Source organism: Pantherophis guttatus, chromosome 4, assembly GCF_059756535.1.
Source record: "Pantherophis guttatus breed Tessera chromosome 4, ASM5975653v1, whole genome shotgun sequence".
Taxonomy (NCBI): domain Eukaryota; kingdom Metazoa; phylum Chordata; class Lepidosauria; order Squamata; family Colubridae; genus Pantherophis; species Pantherophis guttatus.
The window spans coordinates 150,755,173-150,774,398 of NC_142066.1; the positions used below are offsets into that span (position 1 = coordinate 150,755,173).

Below are 19,226 nucleotides of genomic sequence, written 5' to 3' on the forward strand. Positions count from 1 at the left end.
AGAATATATTTATAGTGATGGCAGATTATTGCTTTAGTCTGGCAAGATTCTGTCTATAGGCAAGCAACAATTAAGAACTATCAGAAGTCCATGTGTTGTTCTTGGTTCTTTGGAAATCATCTTCCTTCCAGCCTCTGCCTTGGAACTGAATGAGGAAAGAATATGATGGTGTTGGACCAAGGCGTAATACTTTTTGCTCTTCTAAACCCAACCTTAGGAAGAATATCCTCCAAATTTCTTCCATAGCACAGCTCAAGGAACCAAAGATCAGTTTCTGTTCATCATTCCCTTTTACATCTTACTAGCTTCTTCCTTCCAATGAATTTGTAGCAAACAATACAGGTAGTCCTCGACTTATGACAATTGAGCCCAAATTTTTCATTGTTAAACAAGGCAGTTGATAAATGAGTTTTGCCTATTTTACGATCTTTTTGCCAAACTTGAGTGAATCACTGCAGTTGTTAATGAATCATGTGGCCATTAAGCGAATCCTGCTTCTCCCATTGGCTTTGCTTATCAGAAGTCATCCGGGAAGTCTGGTAGTCATGTGACCCTGGAACAGTGCAACCTTCATAAATAAATGCCAGTTGCTAAGTGCTCGGATTTTGATCACATGACCAGGAAGATGCTGCAATGGTCATAAGCGTCAAAAAAAAAGGTTAATAGTCATTTTTTCAATGCCGTTGTCTTGTAAATTTCTAACTCAATTCTCTGCCAAATCTGTTTTTACTCCTACAAATGGCCTTTGGTTTTCTCAAAGATCTCTTCGGCTGGATCTTCCTTTTAATAAAGGTATCTTTATTGTAAGCTTTAGAGAAAGCAAGGGGTAGGAAAATGCACTATTTTGAAGGTGCTTTTTCAAAAGGCAATTTGTTTTTTTCCTTGAGGAAAAAGTTTCGCTTCTCACTCAAGAAGCTTGTTCAGTTCTCCAGTTCTGTCAGAACTGAAGAAGCTTCTTGGATGAGAAGCAAAATGGCTTCCTCAAGGAAAAAAACAGTCCAGTTGCCTTTTGAAAAAGCACCTTTGAAACAATCATGACCTGGATGACAGAGAATCAGCACAGATACAAAAATGCAGTAGCAAAATATAAGGGCCTACATTAGCCTTTGGAAGAGGAGAATGAAGGAAAAGTAAAGTTTGGGGAATCGGGATCAAATAGATGTACCGTATTTTTCGGAGTATAAGATGCACCTTTTTCCCCCCTAAAAGGGGGTGAAAATTTAGGTGCGTCTTATACACCGAATGTACCCCCGCCCACCCACTGGCCCCCACCCTTTGGCCTTTGCCTCCCAGCAATTTACCTCCTTGCAGCAAGCAGCAAGAAGAAACAGTTCCTTTCAGCTTCAGCACAGGCTAATTAGCACAAGTTGATTGGATCGGCCTCCCGACTCTCAGCTGTTTTGCTCTCAGCTGTTTAGCGCAGGGCTCTGCTATTTGCTGCAAGGAGGTAAATTGCTGGAACAGTTTTTTTTTCCCCTTGCGCTAATCAAGCTATGCTGAAAACAAAAATGAAAGTAAAGTTTCTGTTTGCTGTCTGCTGCAACGAGGCAAAATTGCTCAGAGGCAGAGGGAGATTTCTTTTTCTTCTTTTTCTCACCAAAAAAGGTAGGTGCGTCTTAGAGTCCGATGCGTCTTATACTCCGAAAAATATGGTAATAATTCTTAATGTGAAGTGAACTTTGAGATTGGTTGGGACTACAAATCCCTAAAGACTAGGCTTAGAGGTCCATGAATTCAAATGGAAAATAAGTTATAACTTTATTTTCACCACCCTCTAATTTTCCATCCAATATGAAACTAGATTACAAAGTCAACTAACAGCCTATGGCAGTGATGCTGAACCTTTTAGAGACCGAGTGCCCAAACTGTAACCCAAAACCCACTTATTTATCGCAAAATGCCAACACAGCAATTTAACCTGAATACTGAGGTTTTACTACCTAAAATAATGATAAACAAGGCAGAGTTCAGCTAATTGTTCTAAGAAAAACATAATAAATGCACTTTTATGCCCCTTCACTATTTTTCTGCTTTTGAAATATTAAGTTTAGTAACAATAAAAAAGAAAAACTTTTGTAATATCATTTCTCTCTTTCCTTCCCCCCCTTTCCCCCGATTTTCTTTCCCTCCCTCTTTCCCCCCTTTCTCTCTTTCTCTCCCCCTTTCCCGTCTTTCTCTTTCCCCCTTTCCCTCACCTCTTTTTCTTTCCTTCCCTCTCTTTCCCTCCCTCTCTCTGTCTCTTTCCTTCCCTCTCTCTCTTTCTTTCTGTCTTTCTCTCTCTCTCTCTTTCCCTTCCCCTTCCTCTCTTTCTCTTGCTTTCCCTCCCTCTCTCTCTATCTCTCTCTCTGCCTCCCTCTGTTTCTCTTCCCCCTCCCCATGGGGGGGAGGGGGGAAGAAACCCTGAACTGGTGCTGGGTGGTGGGAATGATGTCTTCGAGACCGCCTTCTACCACATAGCTCCCATCGACCAGTAAGATCCCACAGAGTTGGTCTCCTCCAGGTCCCGTCAACTAAACAATGTCGGTTGGCGGGCCCGCGGGGGAGGGCCTTCTCTGTGGCTGCCCTGGCTCTCTGGAACCAATTACCTCCCGAGGTCCGGACTGCTCCCACCCTATTGGCCTTCTGGAAAGCGATGAAGACCTGGCTTTTCCGACAGGCCTGGGGCCGTTGATCTCGCTACGGCGATCTTACGAAACCCGGCCATGGAATGGAGTGTATGGGTTTTTAATGTTCTTTTAAAAAATTTTTACGGGATATTGTTTGCATTGTTTTTTGCTGTAAACTGCCCAGAGTCCCTAGGGAGTTGGGCGGCATAGAAATGTGACTAATAAATAAATAAATAAATGTCTGAAGGCCACGGAGCCCAGGAGCAGCGTGTCCACGCTCAGCTGGCTGGCGGGGAGGCAGGGCATCCCAACACAGGCAGCTCTGCAAGAAAAGAAACTGCTTTTTTTTGCCGAGCCAAGCTGACGCAGGGTTGCATTATAGCTCCACGTCATAATGGGCTTCAGGAGGAGGATGGGATCCTGTCTCCCCCATTATGAAGCGCGCGAGTGAAAAAGTTCACTCAATCAATTCCAACTTCGTGAGATCTTTTTCTTTCGCGAGAAGTTGGAATTGATTGAGTGAAACGCGATGGAGAAACGCAATTGGAGCTGGGCTGGGGCGACTGCAGGCGTGCCCACAGAGAGGGCTCTGCATGCCACATCTGGCACGCGTGCCATAGGTTCACCATCACGGGCCTATGGACTCCAAAAGGTTTGTTAACATTAAAGGAAATAAATAAAGTTTATTCTTTTATAAATTGTATTAAATGTAATACCGAGGTGTGAGACTCTCTGCCTTTTGTTTCCTGCCGATGCAGAGTGACTACAAATTGTAATCAGTAAAGACAATGTATTATGACTTGCTAAACGCTCCCCAGGAGACAGGAACCTATGCTCTGGTCAAAACAAGGGAGAGGAACATCTACCTTACAACTATAATTAAGCCTGCGATTTCAGTCATAAGTCTGACAGTCATTAAGCAGGTCATCATGTGACCACATCCAATTTTACAATCTTTTTTACAGTGGTCATTAAGAGAGCAACAGAGGTTGTAAAGCAGAGGTGGGTTTCAGCAGGTTCTGACCAGTTCTGGAGAACCGGTAGCAGAAATTTTGAGTAGTTTGGAGAACCGGTAGTAAAAATTCTGACTGGCCCCGCCCCCATCTATTCTCTGTCTCCCAAGTCCCAGCTGATTGGAAGGAAATGGGGATTTTGCAGAAACATTCCCCTGGAGTTGGGAGGAAAATGGAGATTTTACAGTATCCTTCTCCTACCACACCCACCAAGCCATGCCTACCAAGCCATGCCGCGCCCACCAAGCCACACCCACAGAATCATAGTAAAAATTTTTGAAACCCACCACTGTTGTAAAGTAAACACTGCAGTCGTTAAGTGAACCTTTTGTTTGCTATGATTGTTTTTTACTGGAAACCAGAAATAAACACCAGTTTCCAGCAAAAGTATCATAAATTGTGGTCATGTGACCATGCAACTCTGCAATCAGCCATTAGTGTAGACAGGCCACTGAGCATCTAAAAATGCAGTTACATAATCCTGGGAAGGAGAGTACATTGGCACTTCAAATCCAGGTTGTAAGAACCATTTTTCAGGCCTGTCAAATGGTCATTACCATGTTTCTCCAAAAAGAAGGCCAGGTCTTATTTTCTTTTGACCGCCAAAAAAATGGATAGGCCTTCTTTTTGGAGGATTCTAATTATTGACTCACCTCACGGCAGTGGCACGGACAGCCCCGACCAGGAGGAGCCCGCTGCTGGCCCACTTCTTCTACAGCCACTTGCCACCACTTTCATTCACCGCCCTGGCCTCCATTTTGCCTTCAGATGCCTTCCGGAAAGCCCTCTGCAGCCGATAATAGAGCTCCAGACCGATCCAGCTACGGCAGGCATCTGAAGGCAAAACGGAGGCCAGGGCAATGCGTGCAAGTGGTGGCAAGCGGCCGCAGAAGGCGAGGCAGGTGTCAGGGTGTGCGAAGCCTGGTAAGTAGGGCAGCTCCACACACCCCCATCCACACCCCCAGCTTATTTTTTTATCTGTGTGCCTCGCCCCACCCCCTGCACCCTGGGGTGGGCAGGGTCTTAATTAGGGCTAATTTTGTAGGTGGGGCTTAATTTGATCACATGCACTCAAAAACGTGAAAGGGCTTCTTTTCAAGGTGGGTTGTCTTTTTGGAGAAACATGGTCGGTGACTGGTCATAAGTTGAGGACTTTCTGCAAAAAGGAGCAGGGCTTCAATCATGTGGGTACATCTGCCATCTTGATTTATTTGAATCCTTTCTGCGGATGTCTGAAATGCAAAGAACTGCCTGCTGATCCAATCCTTTGAAAGCTCAATATATCAGGTGGAGTTAAGCACATCGTTAGCTTAGAGTCATTACGTTCCCACAGTCTAATTCCAACCCTTCTTGAATTCTGTGGACTCTTAACTGGTGCCAATTTAGTACTGAACTTTAACTGACGAGATTCTTGAATATAGTTTTGAGCAATAAATCTTCTGAAGCAAAACTCAATGCATGGTCCCGATTCTTTGTGCCCGACACTCCCATTATTCGCTCCAACTTTACCTTTGTAGCATAGGTGGGCTTGACAAGAGCTTCATCTCCAATGAAAAAGTCTAGATCATCCACACCTTGGGCCAGTCTCCTCTGTGCCTGGTCACCTACTTTGGCCGATTCTCTTATTGCAATGCCTAAATGAAAGAGTTGGAAAGCAAATAAACGGTTGGTGCGCTTGCTTTAAGTTAAATATTTGCCATTAGAGAGGTGCTTCGTTCCACAGCCAGATGGCATCTTCAATTCAGAATACAAACTGCCCAAAGGGTACCCCAAGTGAAAAGTCTTTCAAACTGTATCCATGGTGTCAGGTAAAGAAGGAAGTCACTTGTTCGTCAAGGCAGATCTGTGGCAGTGCACATAATAGAGATAGGAAGGAAGGAGGATTTGCCATAGCAACCGGAAAGTGGCTTAATGAGGGCCAGTCTTGGCAAGGAGACCTTTGTCTCTCCAGCTCCATACTAGCCAAGGACACTAATGTAGTAAATACTTCACAGAAGAAGGGGCCCACACATCCCACCCTCAACCCCCAAAGAAAACTCACTAGAGACAGTAGAGAAGCCAAATGCTTGTCTCTCTCCACTGATCAGCACGTATTCTGAAAACACCCTCTACTTACATGATGGAATAATAAATTGTGGTTCAGTATTTCCAGCGTAGCCCAGTTTTGTATACCTAGAATAAGAAGAAAGCGGATAATCAGAGACTCAGCGTGGTTTAGTCAAGCCAAGTTTATCCAAATCGGCTTGTATATACATGCATCATGTTGGGCCAGCTTTTTCTGAATCCAATAAAAGGCTTATTGTAATCAAGGATTTCATGCAGGTAAATTGCATAATGTTTTGTAAAGCACAAATATGCCTCTTTGTCCAAATCACTGGGTTTCTACGCCTGCCCTGGAAAAAGGCAACATAAAAATGTTCTATAGATGGCATCTGCCGCAGGCAAGATTGGCTAAAATGTTTAGAAATACGTCCCCAAATTGTTGGAAATGTAAACAAATATCTGGGACATATTACCACATGTGGTGGACCTGTATAAAGGCAAGGAAATTTTGGATACAAATTCATATGTGGTTAGAAAAAATGACTGGACAACATATAGAGTTTAAGCCAGAATCATGTTTATTAGGCATTATATCAGATGGTTATGATAAAGAGACAATATACCTAATATTACACCTTGACTGCAGCAAGAATTGTGTATGCGCAGCAGTAAAAGAGCAAAAATACCCCTTCAGAGGAGGAGACGATAAGGAAGATATTAAACCTGTGCGGAAATGGACAGACTAACGCTAAAAATAAAAGGTAAAGGAGATACAGAATACTATACAACATGGAGTAGATTCCATCAATGGTTAGAAACACGATGTAGAAATTGGCAGGCAAAAGAATCAGGCTAGATGGACATGGAAAGAGATATTATTTTTAATATTGATATAGGAATGTAAATATTAGAATGATAGATAAGTTAACATCCTAGAACCATGATGGCGAACCTATGGCACGGGTGCCACAGGTGGCACACGGAGCCATATCAGTGGGCACGCAAGCATTGCTGTAGCTCAGCTCCAGCACGCACGTGTGCGCCGGCCAGCTGATTTTTGGGCCTTCCAGTCCCACCAGAAGTTGGGAAATGGGCTGTGTCCGGCCTCCAGGGGGTGGTGGGGAAGGCTGTTTTGCCCTCCCCAGGCTCCTAGAAAGCCTCTGGAGCTTGGGGAGGGTGAAAAACGGGCCTACCGGGCCATCACATGTTAAAAGCGGGGGGGCGAGGGCGTGTGCGCATGCGCAGGGCACATTGAATTATGGGTGTGGGCATACACATGGGCGACCTCCCCGTGCTCCCCCCGCTTTTGGCACATGACAGCGAAAAGATTAGCCATCACTGTCTTAGAATATGATGGTCAGAAATAACTGTACAACACTAGCACTGTTTAAAATAGTATATATGTTATTTTGTTTTTATCTTTGTTTCATGGAAAGTGGGATGCCAGGACAATTGCACTGTATTCAATAGATTTATATGTAAACAATAACAATATATTTTAAAGAGAGAGAGAGAGAGAAAGGCAACATAAACAGTAGAAGACTTAGAACAAATGCAAATGTATACAAGAATCCATTTTCAAAATTACTCTGCAACAGGGAGGGCCATAAAGAAATCTTATTTCACCATCACCATTGCTGAAACCTTGAAAGCAGGAAACCTGGGAAACTTTAAGATGTGTGGACTTCAACTCCCAGAATTCCCCAGCCAGCATGGAAGTTGAAGTCCACAAGTCTTAAAGTTTCCAAGGTTGGACACCTCTGCTTTAAAGTGTGTTTGTAAGGTATTTTGGTAATGATAAATGGAACGTCATCATTCCAAAGTGTCTGCAAGGATGGTACCAGAATACTGATCAACATCTTCCGAAAAGGATGGATTTAAGTTCAGTTCAGAGGTAAGCAACCTTTTGGCCTGTTCCCCATAGAAATTTGAAGACTCCTTTATTTCTGGCCATCAGTAGTTCTGCACGAGAATGATGATTGATGTGGTAGTTAAGGTGCTGGCCTAGAAATCAGGAGATTTAGGTTCTAGTCCTACATTGGACATGAAAGCTGGCTGGGTAAGAGGTGCAGTTCCTTTCTCCCAGCCCAACCCACCTCACAGGCTCTGTCATTGTGGAGAACATAGGAGGTGGTGTGCTGGATATGTTTGCCACCTTAAATTACTGATAATGTAATAAAGATCAGATAAAAATCTAATAATGAAGCTGTAGCTCAAAACATGCTAGAATATTGCAATAGACCCTAAGAATAACCTAGAAACTAAAATACTTTAACTACTGCTTGAAGGCAAACACGAGTTCAAAAAAAAACACACATGTGCTGCATTGCATGTGTTTTACTGATTACCAACGTTTTTTAGGCCTTGCTTTAATGTTGAGCATTCAGCTTTCCACACATTTATTGATCACACCAAGGAGTGAAATGCTCCTGGTTCGGACCGGATCACCCGATCCAGTAGCGATGGCCAGGGATGGTTCGGAGAACAGGTAGCAAAAATCCCTGCCCACCCCCCTCCCCCCATGCCCAGCTGAGCCGCGCAATCATCAGAGGCGTTTTTTTTTTACTTTTAAAAGCATTTTTTCTACAACCACTTCGGCCGAAAAAATGCTTTAAAAGTAAAAAAAACAAGCCTCTGATGATCGCACGGTTCAATTGGGATCGTCAGAGGCTTTTAAAAGCATTTTTTCTACAACAACTTCAGCCGAAAAAATGCTTTTAAAAATAAAACAAACAAGCCTCTTCGGCCGAAGATTGTAGAAAAAAAAAAAGTCTTTAAAAGCCTCTGACGATCCCAGCTGAGTTGCCTGATCGTCAGAGGCTTTTAAAAGCATTTTTTTTCTGCAACCTCTTAAGGTTGTAGAAAAAATGCTTTTAAAAGTACAAAAAAAAAAGTTGGCCACACCCACCCAGTCACATTACCCCACCACCAAGCCGCGCCCACAGAACCGGTAGTAACAAATTTTACATTTCACCACTGATCACACCATCCTCTAAGCCCAGGGCTAAAGATCACAACTGCATTTCCAGTTTTTCCATGGCCTATATTTGCAGAGCTTTCTCATGGTCAGTGAGCCCCAAAATGATAGCCCTTCGAGAAAACCCAAAGAGTAATTATTAGATTACGGTGATATTTAATTCTGCCTGATGATGATGATGATGATGTTATCCACTTAGTCGTGTCCGACTCTTGGAGAATCTATGGATCCAGTTTCTCCACGTCTTTCAATCTTGCATTGTTTCTTTAAATTGTTCTATGCTCTGGCTGGTGTCAGATTTGATGGTGTCCAGCTATTGTGTTCTTGGGTGGCTGGTTTGCTTTTATCCCCAATTCTGCTTAGTCCTTCTCTTCTCTTATAATTAATAATTGCTATATACTGATTTTAACATTACAGATTAATGCCTTGGCTTCACTATAATCTATGGAAGTAATTAGTCTTTTTTTTTTTTTTTTTTTACTGAAAATAAGCTTTATTACATCAAGTAATAAATACATACAAAGAGGCAAAGTTGCAATTTAAATCCAGGGATTGGGGGGGGGGAGAGAATTGTTAATATGGGGCTGAAAATTGGCTGTTTTCTGCTTGGGAGGAAATTGTGCGGTTTTTTGGGGGAGATGGTTGTGGAAAACTCATGCAAAGAAAGGGACGTTTTAAGAGAGATTGTTTATGGTCTGTGTGCCAAAAAAATATTGATTATGGCGCTTGAAGGGTAGATGGCAGGCAAGTTTAGAATCCTTCCAGCTTAAAAACAATTCCTGAAATGGTTGGGCTGGGAAGCAAGTTAATTTGGGGTGATTAAGGCAATTTTTCTCCCCCCAAAAAAGAGGCTTACCCTGCAAATCCTAAGTATTTACCTGGGTGCGTTGTGCAGGATTCTGGTGTTTTTGTGGATGTCCACAATTCATCGACGCAAAACCTACTGATGCATTGTATAGAAAAACGCCAGTAACGCAAGGGGGGAGATTTCCGAGAGGGGAACTTGTCCAGCTTTGTCCAATAATTAGTCTTGAGTCACTTAAGAACTGTGGACTGAACAAGATGGGTCATCTCCCATGCTTTTGGGAACTGGCATGCCTGGAAGGTCCTTAAGAAGATCACATGAAACAGCCCTCCGCATTTCCGTCTATGTCTAGTTTAGGGTTGAAGTTCAACCACCATGTCTAATTCCAAGGATGATGGCTCTGTAGCCTTATTTATCCCCTCAGCCACAGAGAACTTTGAGCTGAAGGAACAGACAATGACTTTTGAGAATTACAAGCGAGAATCAGATTGAAGCTCATGATCTAGCATCCTTTGTAACAGCTCTACAAGTGGTTCTCGATTTATGACCAAAACTGAGAACAGAACTTCCATTGCTAAGCAAGACAGTTGTTTAGTGAATCCACCCGACATTACAACTGTTTTTGCCACAGTTATTAAGCAAATCACTGTAGCTGTTAAGTGAATAAAGCAGTCCTTAAGTGAATCCGGCTTCCCCCACTTATTTGTTGGAAGCCATCTGGGAAGGATGCAAATGGTGATCAATTGATCCCAGGACATTCAACCATCATAAATATATGCCAGTTTCTAAGCATTTTGCTTTGAGACAATATCTAATTCCAACCTACAAAGCCAGGGAACTATGTAAATAAACTATATAGAGCTGATTCCATAATTTCACCAAGATAGAACCAGCAAATTTTGAGCTCACATAATTGTATCTGACTGTATTATTTAAGGCAGGGGTCTCCAACCTTGGCAACTTTAAGACTTGTGAACTTCAACTCCCAGAGTTCCTCAGCCAGCTTGATTTAAGGTATTTGACTGAACTAATCTACCTATCTTGGTCATCATTTTATAAGCCTAGAATACAAAGCAAGTTCAGCAGAAGAGATGTGAGAAGATCATTAGGTCTGGATCTGTTAGACATCTTTTGTCTCCCATATTCCAATTCCCAGCAACCAGCCCAAAACAATGTATGAGTAGCTTAGCAACCTTTTATTTTAGAACTAATTGTATTATCCTAAATAAATACACAGGAATTACATGCAAGATTTTAAATGGAAAAATAATTCAAAATAAAATTTTCCAGCTTAAGTTTGACAATTTCATACCATTCATTAATTCTGCAGCATCTATCTATATTGACTGGCAAGAGTTAATCAGTGGAATGACTTGCCTCCAGAAGTTGTGGTTCCTCCATCACTGGAGATTTTCAAGAAGAGATTGGACAGCCATTTGCCCAGAATGGTATAGGTCTCCTGATTGAGCAGGAGGTTGGACCAGAAAACCTCCAAGATCCCTTCCAACTCTATTATTCTATAATTCTGTCTTTCCTTACAACTTTTAGTTCTAGAGGGGGCAAGGTTACAATTTTAAGGACCATTCCTTAAATTTTGTTTGTTCTTTATTTAATAAGTAGATCAGGTATCTACGAGACCACCTTCTGCCGCAAATAGCCTCCCACCGGCCAGTACGCTCGCACAGAGAGGGACTCCTCAGGGTGCCGTCCGCCAGACAATGTCAGCTGGCGACCCCCAGGAGGAGAGTCTTCTCTGTGGCGGCACCCGCCCTCTGGAACGACCTCCCCCTAGAGATACGCATGATACCAGACCTCCGGACTTTTCGTCGGGCCCTGAAAACTCATTTATTTCACCTAGCCGGGCTGGCTTGATCCCATCCGTTTCGGTTTTAATTTGAAATTGGTTTTAATTGGGTTGTTTTAAATTGTGGGCGGAAATTATTTAATTACCCTTTAAATTGTTTTTTAAATTTTGTATGCCCTGTTTTATCTCGGCTATTCATCACCCTGAGTCCTGCTGGAGAAGGGCGGTATACAAATAAAATAAAATAAAATAAATAAAATAAAATAAATAAGTCAGTGGTGAAATCCTCCGGTTCGCTGCCCACACATGCGCAGTCCGCACCAAACACGCGCTTTTGGATTGCCTGCTCTTTTTTTTTTTTTTTTTTTTTTTTTACTTTTTAAAGCTTTTTTTACTTTTTAAAATAAAAAGTAAAGTCTGGAGAACCGGTAGTTAAAAATGCTTTAAAAAGTAAAAAGTAAAAAAAAAAAGTTCCAAAGATCAGCTGAGCGACGCGCGATCTTCGGAACTTTTTTTTTTTACTTTTTAAAGCATTTTTAACCAGTAGTTAAAAATGCTTTAAAAAGTAAAAAAAAAAAGTTCCGAAGATTTAGCTGAGTGACACGCAATCATCAGAACATATTTTTTTTACTTTTTAAGCTTTTTTCTTTTACTACCGGTTCAGGCGAACCGGCCCGAACCGGTAGCATTTCACCCTGGATCAAGTGGAAAAGGATATTTAAAGGATATTTATTAGAATTTTTGCAGTCCTTAAAACCTCCTTCACAATTTTTTTTCTTTGTAAACAAGCATACTTTAGCAGACCAAAAAAAAAAAAAATCCATATTGTTTTTAACCTACAGAGAGGCCATTCTGGCTATCCACTTGACCAAGGATTATATTATAAATTTCTATGCATAGTTATGTTCTCAATTGCAGAACTGTAGTTCTTTTCTCAAAAATAATCAACACTATTTATTTATGCTTTGATTTATTAATACTCTGCTTTTCTAGTCTGAGTCTTAACAGAGAACTTTCCCTTGCAACTGAACAGGGTGTACTGTATAGGATTCAGTCTTCCCCACGAGGTAATATTAATCCAGGCTGGCCATCAATTCCTAAGCCTTCACACAAATATTTGTTCTTCAATAGGCAGCATAAGAGATAGAGCAGAACAGGTGTCTGCATCCGGAAAGCAAATAGGGTTAGAAATCTCTAGGGTATCTCATCTGTTGACTAGACTGTGAAGTAAAAAAAAAAAAAAAAAGCAACAGCAAAAACATTTCCATATTTTTGTTAGGAAATCTGCATGAATGGTTGCAGCCATAAGATGATCAGAGTTAAAACTCAATTGAAAGAAGGGACTTTACTTTTAAGAAAATTGTCAGTTTGGTTAGGGGTGAAATCAAGATATTGTGAGTTCTAGTCCCACTTTAGGTATGAAAGCCGGTAGGGTGACTTTGGGCCAATTACCAGGAGACGGTGAGTTCAAGTCCCGCCTTAGATATGAAAACCAATTGGGTGATTTTGAGTTAGTCCCTCTCCCTGAGCCCAAACCACTTCACAAGGTAATTGTTGTGGGAAAAATGGGAAGAGGAATTATGTAAATTCACTGCCTAGAGTTACTTATGAAGTAATAAAGATGAGATTAAAATCAAATTAAGAAATTAAATAACAAAAAATATTATGATCCTCACATTTCCCCATCAAAATGGTAGATCTTAAATCTCTATTATGCAACCCTCACCAAGCTGTTACCTTTCAAATGTTTACAGTTTACAAATGCAGATTCATAGTCTCACCATTAGTCTTAACCAACGGAAGCATGCCAAAAATAGAAGAGAATGAACTAAAATGGACTTTTCAAATCTGCTGCAAATCTCTTTCTTTAAATCTCTCTCCACAGGTTCTACTCATAACATTTTGGTTATGCCTGCTTTGCCTGTAATGTTCAGAGATGTTTTGGCATGTGAAATGAAATCAATCTAATGTGTCACTACCTCTCTAGAATTAATGTCATTATCTGACACGGTATACAGGGCTTTGATCTTACACTCCAAATATATTCTGAGAGGCTGTATCGATTTACAGGACAATCCTCAGCAGGTTTCTCAGAAGTCCTCGCAAGTTCATGGAGACCTTCTTCTGAAATACAGATGTATATTTAGCAGTATTGATTCAATTGCAAACTATACACCGAAAATGAAAAAATCTGGAAGACGATCAGATTGCTCATCTAACAGTAATTAAATATGGGATTATTAGATTAGGCCTTAGTTAATATATGCAATGCCACCTCAGTCAGACAGAGTAACATCAGAGGCATGCCCTCTAGGAAGTTTTAAATAGATCAGTATGCCTCCTGACTTTAGGGTCAATGTGTAAGTTGATCTCTAGAATTGCAGAAGAGAGATTGATAGATAGAAACTAAGAGGAGAATCGAAACGGGCAGATAGCGTTGTGTTATGTAGCTATTAATGGGTCTACCTAAAATGCAGGAAGAAGAGAGCCAGTTTGGTCTGGTGGTTAAACCATCAGGCCTGAAACCAGGAGGCTAAGAATAATAGTCCTCTTGGGTGACTTTGGGCCAATCACCAGGTGATTGTGAGGTTTACTCCCTCCTTAGATATAAAAGCCAGCTGGGTGACTTTGAGTTAATTATCAGGAAACCGCGAGTTCTAATACTGCCGTGGGCATGAAAGCTGGCTGGGTGACTTTGGGCCAATACCCAGGAGACTGTGAGTTCTAGTTCCACTTTGATCATGAAAACCAGATGACTTTCAGCCAGCCTACCTTACAGGGTTGCTGTTGTGGGGGAAAATAGAAGGAGTATTAAGTATGCCAATGCCTTGAGTTATTTATAAAAATAAAGGCAGAGTAAAATATATATATAAAATGAAAAAATCCAAAATAAAACTATCCCAATCATGCTATGGAGTTTAGAAGGAGGACAAACACGTAATGAACAAAGGATCTATCAATTACCAAAACAATGTTGGACTGCATAACACAGAGACACAGATTTATTAGCATCTAACATCCCTACAACACATCGGGGACATAGACTGATGCAACCACTGTAATTTGGTTAACTGATGATTAGGTACAGTGGAAAACAGATATAGCTCTTTTTTATTTCACTTCCATATTAACAAAGAAAAGGTTGTTCATATACAAGGTTATATATCTGATTGGCTTGTAGGTCAGTCGTCCATTTACAACCACAAGTGAGCCGAAAATGTCCATTACTAAACATAACAGTTGTTAACTGAGTTGTGCCCCATTTTATGACGTTTTGCCACCGTTTTGAGAAAATAACTTGCAGTTGTTAAGTGAATCATGCAGTCATTAAGCAAATTTGTCTTCCTCCATTGACGTTGCTTGTCAGAAGTTCCCTAGGATGGTTGCAAATGACAATGCCAGGATCCTGGGACTCTGCAACCATTATAAATTCATGCAGGTTGTGAAGCGCACAAATTTTGATCACATGACTGTGGGACTGCTGCAATGGTCATAAGTGAGAGAACTGGTTAGAAGTCATTTTTTTTTCAGTGCAGTGACTCTGAATGGTCACTAAAGGAATGGTTGTAAGTCAAGGACTATCTGCACTTCTAAAACCAGGGTGCGCAGCCATCCTTATGTCTATGAATTTTGATTTGTTTTTTATGGCTTCACTGTTATTGCTAAAGTGCTCTCTTGCTTGTTTTCTTGGAGACGTTTCATTACCCTACCTACGTAACATCATCAGAGCTAGTAAGGAGTGTTGTTTGAAGTCAAGTGAAGTGATTTATCACTGGTCTTCACACTTATGACCCTAGCAATATTCCCACAGCTCATATGATCAAAACGTGGGAGCTTGGCAACTGGCATATTTGCAGAGTCCAGAGCTCAAATGATCGCCATTTGCAATCTTCCCAGCCAGCCTCCAACCAGCAAAGTCAGTGGGGGAAGCCAATTCGCTACACAATTATAGTAATTTGCTTAACAATCACGACAAAAAAGTCCTAAACTCAGACACGACTCACTTAACAACCACTTTACTTAGCAATAGAAATTCTGGCCCTCGTTTATAAGTTGAGGACAGCCAATTTGGTCTAGTGGTTAAGGCACCCAGGCTAGAAAGCATGAGATTGTGAGTTCAAGTCCTGCCTTAGGCATGAAAACCAGCTGGGTGATCTTGGGCCAGTCACTCTCTCTCAATATAGCTCAACTCACAGGCTTGTTGTTGTGAGGAAAATAGGAGGAGGAAAGTCCGTTGGATATATTTGCAGCCTTGAATTATTTGTAAAAATAATAAAGGCAATATATATACATATATATAAATACATACATACATGCAGGTAGTTCTCAACTTGCAACCATTCATTTAGTGACCATTTGAAGTTACAAGGACATCGCGAAAAGTGATTTATGACCTTTTTGCACATTTACTGCAGCATCTCCATGGCCACCTGATTAAAATTTGTACCCTTGGAAACTGGCATGTATTTATGACGGTTGCAGTGTCCCAGGGTCACGTAATTACGACCTTCTGATAAGCAAAGTCAATGGAGAAGCCATTGGTTCACTTAAGAACCGTGTTATTAAATAAATAACTGTAGTGAATCACTTACAACTTAGCAAGAAAGGTCGTAAAATGGGGCAAAACTCACTTAACGACTGCTTTGCTTAGCAATGGAAATTTCGGGCCCAATCATGGTTCTAAGTCAAGGACTACCTGTACAGAATGGCAGTCAAGTAGAATCTTTAACAAACAAGCCTAGTTCTCAAGTTTTGGTCTCTGAATGGCTGGCACCTGTGGAAAAAAGCTAAAAGGTAGGAAGATTGGCAAAGATATGTAGGAAAGAACCACTCAGAAGCTTCTGTTGGAGGTCCCATCAAGCCAAGGGAAGCACCCCTTTGGAAGACCTGCAACTAAGGAAAGTAGAGAGCCAAACGAATGGGACAGACAATGAATGAAATCCTTACGTTAACTGAGTAATCTACACCAGGGGTCTCCAACCTTGGCAACTTTAAAGCTTGTGGACTTCAACTCCCAGAGTTCCTCAGCCAGCTTTGCTGAGAGTTGAAGTCCACAAGTCTTAAAGTTGCCAAGGTTGGAGACCCCTGATCTACACTGAGTAGAAAATGGAATTATAAAATGAAAGCTCTGTGTGTGTGTGTGTGTGTGTGTGTGTGTGTGTGTGTGTGTGTGTGTGAGGACTTCCAAGAAAGTGTAGCAGAAAGCTGAGAAACAAGAGAGAACTCAGTGTGTATTTTTAGAGACAATAACAAAACTGGCAAAGGGTGAGAGAAACAGAGCAAGAAGTTCAGACGCCTAGCTGTTTTTTCTATAACTTCTATAATAAAAGGATGGATGGATGGATGATGCTACCTGGGCTGACTTCTGATAGTTTTGAAATTTGTTTGCTTTTTTAGAAGAGGAGCTATTTCCCTCTTGGGGGGTCCTTGCAAGGAAATAAAGGAGAGGCAATTATTGGGTCTCAGGCTGGGAGAAGTGACTCAAGAAGGGTGCAATCGTCACTAATCTCTGGGGCCTCCAGCTTATTATTCCTAAAGTAAAATAAAAAACAAAAAAACCACAAGTGAGACTGCTGGGGAGGGGGAGAGGGTGGATCCGGCACTAGGGGGAAGCAAAGGTACCAGGAAAAAGTTGTCCTTCGGGGAGGGGAGGCATGAAAAGACAGGAATGTGAGGGCAGAGAAACAGGATGGAGCCCCACAACTAGTTCAGGATTGCGAGGGAAAGCCGCGTGATTCTTTCTAGCACCGGCAGACCTCTGTGTAAAGAGTGGGCTCCATTTGGCACAACAAATTATTTGCATTTTTTATATTGCACTAAATACTATTTACCTTTTTTAAAAATTCATATTAGTGGTCCACGGGATTTAAAATTATGAATTTAGTGGTCTCTGAGGTCTGAAAGGTTGGTGAGCCCTGGACTAGATGACCTCCAAGGCAGTGGTGGATTCCTCCTGGTTCGGCCCGGTTCGCGAGAGCCGGTAGCAGTGACGATATGACATCACCAAACAGGTTCTCTGTCTTCGGGAGCTGGGCCCGCCCGCCGGCCCCGGCGTTATGCCGACCTTATATGTCGGTTTTTTCGCCCAGCTGAAAGGTGCGGCAGAGCAGATTGCCGCACCTCAGCTGGGCAGATTCGCAACGCGCTTGCGCAAAGCGCAAGTTTGGTGTCCTGCGAGCGAACCGAGCATGCGCGTGGCGATCGTGCACAAAGCGCGCAACTGAAGAAGTGATCCCGCATGAAGCGCGCACACGAAGAGAAACGGTAGTAAAGCCGGTTAGAACCCACCCCTGCTCCAAGGTCCCTTCCAACTCTGTTACTGTTACCCCACTTAGCACAGCCACAGGATGGGGGGAAAGAAGGGACAGAGAAGGGCTGCTGGGAGAAGCGGAAAGAGGAAGGGAGGGAGGGGAAATAAGAGTAGGAGAGAGGGTTAGAAAGGGAGAAGGAGAGGAGGAGAGGGAGTAAGGAAGGGGAAGTAGAGAAGGAGTAGGAGAAGAAGGAAGAAGAAAGTAGAAAGGAAAGAAGGGAGGGAGATGGAAGAGATTGAGAAGAAAGATTGCTGTACAATAAAAAAGATTAAATGGAAGAAAGGCAACCCCGAACTTGTATAAATGCACTAGGATAAAGAATGAATTATTAAAAAATAAAAGAGAATAAATATGAATAGAAACAGTGAAATTAGAATTTGAGGGCAAATAAAGATGTTGTTTATACAAATAAGCATAGAAATTTCAAGACATGATCAAAAAATGGAAAAAGAAAATTTTGGCAAAAATTGTAGCTGAGTAAAATGTATTTGAATAAGATAAATTGTATAAGTTATGATATGGACAATACTCTTGTTCATAAAATATGCGGGTGAAAATGGGGGAGGGGGGGAAATCAATAAAACTTGATTCAAAAAAGGAAGGAAGGAAGGAAGGAAGGAAGGAAGGAAGGAAGGAAGGAAGGAAGGAAGGAAGGAAAGAAAGAAAGAAAGAAAGAAAGAAAGAAAGAAAGAAAGAAAGAAAGAAAGAAAGAAAGAAAGAAAGAAAGAAAGAAAGAAAGAAAAGGGCATCCCTGCCTTGAGATCAAGGAGAAAGGTGGAGAGAAGCCGGCACGTCTCTCCTTCTGTTCTACCAGGAGTGCAGAGCCAAGGCGCTAGTGCTGGCGGAGGAAAAAGGGGGCGGAGGTGGTGTTGTAGTAGGGAAAGGGCCGAACCGGCACCTGCTCCGACGCTGAGATGGGAGGAGACGAGTCAGACAGCGGAGACTCGCCCGACCCTACCAGGGCAGCCCTGCCTTGCCTAGCCAAGCCGCTAGTGCTGCGTGAGGAGGAGGGGAAGGAGACGCAGCCCGCGGCTTAATGGATTTCGCAGTGCTCACTCACCCGGTGCCGCTGTCTACGACGCAGGGCGGCAGTCGGCTCGACATTCTCGGCGCTGGGATCTGACGGGAGGGAAAGACCGTCCCGTACCCGATTCCCGGGGATCCCCGCCGCCACAGCAGCAGCTACCAGCAGCCGGGCAGCGCCGCGCGCTTGCGCCCAACCTCGGTGCCCACGTGTGCGGCGTGCCAAGGATGCCCTGGCGGCCATCTTGGGAGGTGGCACCCACCGGCTTCTCAGGGTGACAAACCCGAGTTTGGGGTGGGTGGGTGGGTGGGTGCGTGGGGAAAAAAAACCCTCGGCGTCTCGAAAAGCAGAAAATTGTCTGCTAAAGTCCTTACCGGCCAGTCTTACGGCTTGCCAAAAAAGCACAACTCATGCTGGTTTCAAGATTGCCATATATATTATAATGCCCTGACTGACCTTAGCGATGGGCTGTATATCCCATTAGTGCATTTTATTATTGGAAAGTGGGGATGGGGATGGGGGGGCAATTTGGTGTGCTGTAAAAGCAAGGGTGAAATCCAATTTTTATTTTATTTTTTTACTACCGGTTCTGTGGGCTTGGCTTGGTGGGCGTGGCAGGGGAGGGATACTGCAAAATCTCCAT

General features: G+C 42.5%; 1 protein-coding gene across 4 annotated transcripts in view; it reads right to left on the reverse strand.

Annotated features, from left to right (window-relative positions):
* Positions 1–18,836, reverse strand: part of ACTR3B (actin related protein 3B) — a 44,016-nt gene extending 25,180 nt beyond the window's left edge. The window contains exons 1-4 of one of the 4 annotated variants that reach the window (XM_087893076.1): positions 18,620–18,827; positions 13,281–13,372; positions 5,736–5,791; positions 5,129–5,253 (exon numbers count right to left, since the gene is read on the reverse strand). Coding sequence is in view for 1 of the 4 variants with exons in the window: in XM_034401743.2 (XP_034257634.1) it covers positions 5,129–5,253; positions 5,736–5,791; positions 18,620–18,663 (225 nt within the window). In the remaining 3 variants the exon portion in view is untranslated. Of the gene's footprint in view, positions 1–5,128; positions 5,254–5,735; positions 5,792–13,280; positions 13,373–18,619 lie in introns of all 4 variants that reach the window. The other 3 variants (XM_087893075.1, XM_034401743.2, XM_034401745.3) reach the window with 3 other exon arrangements.
* Between the last annotated feature and the right edge of the window lie 390 nt (positions 18,837–19,226).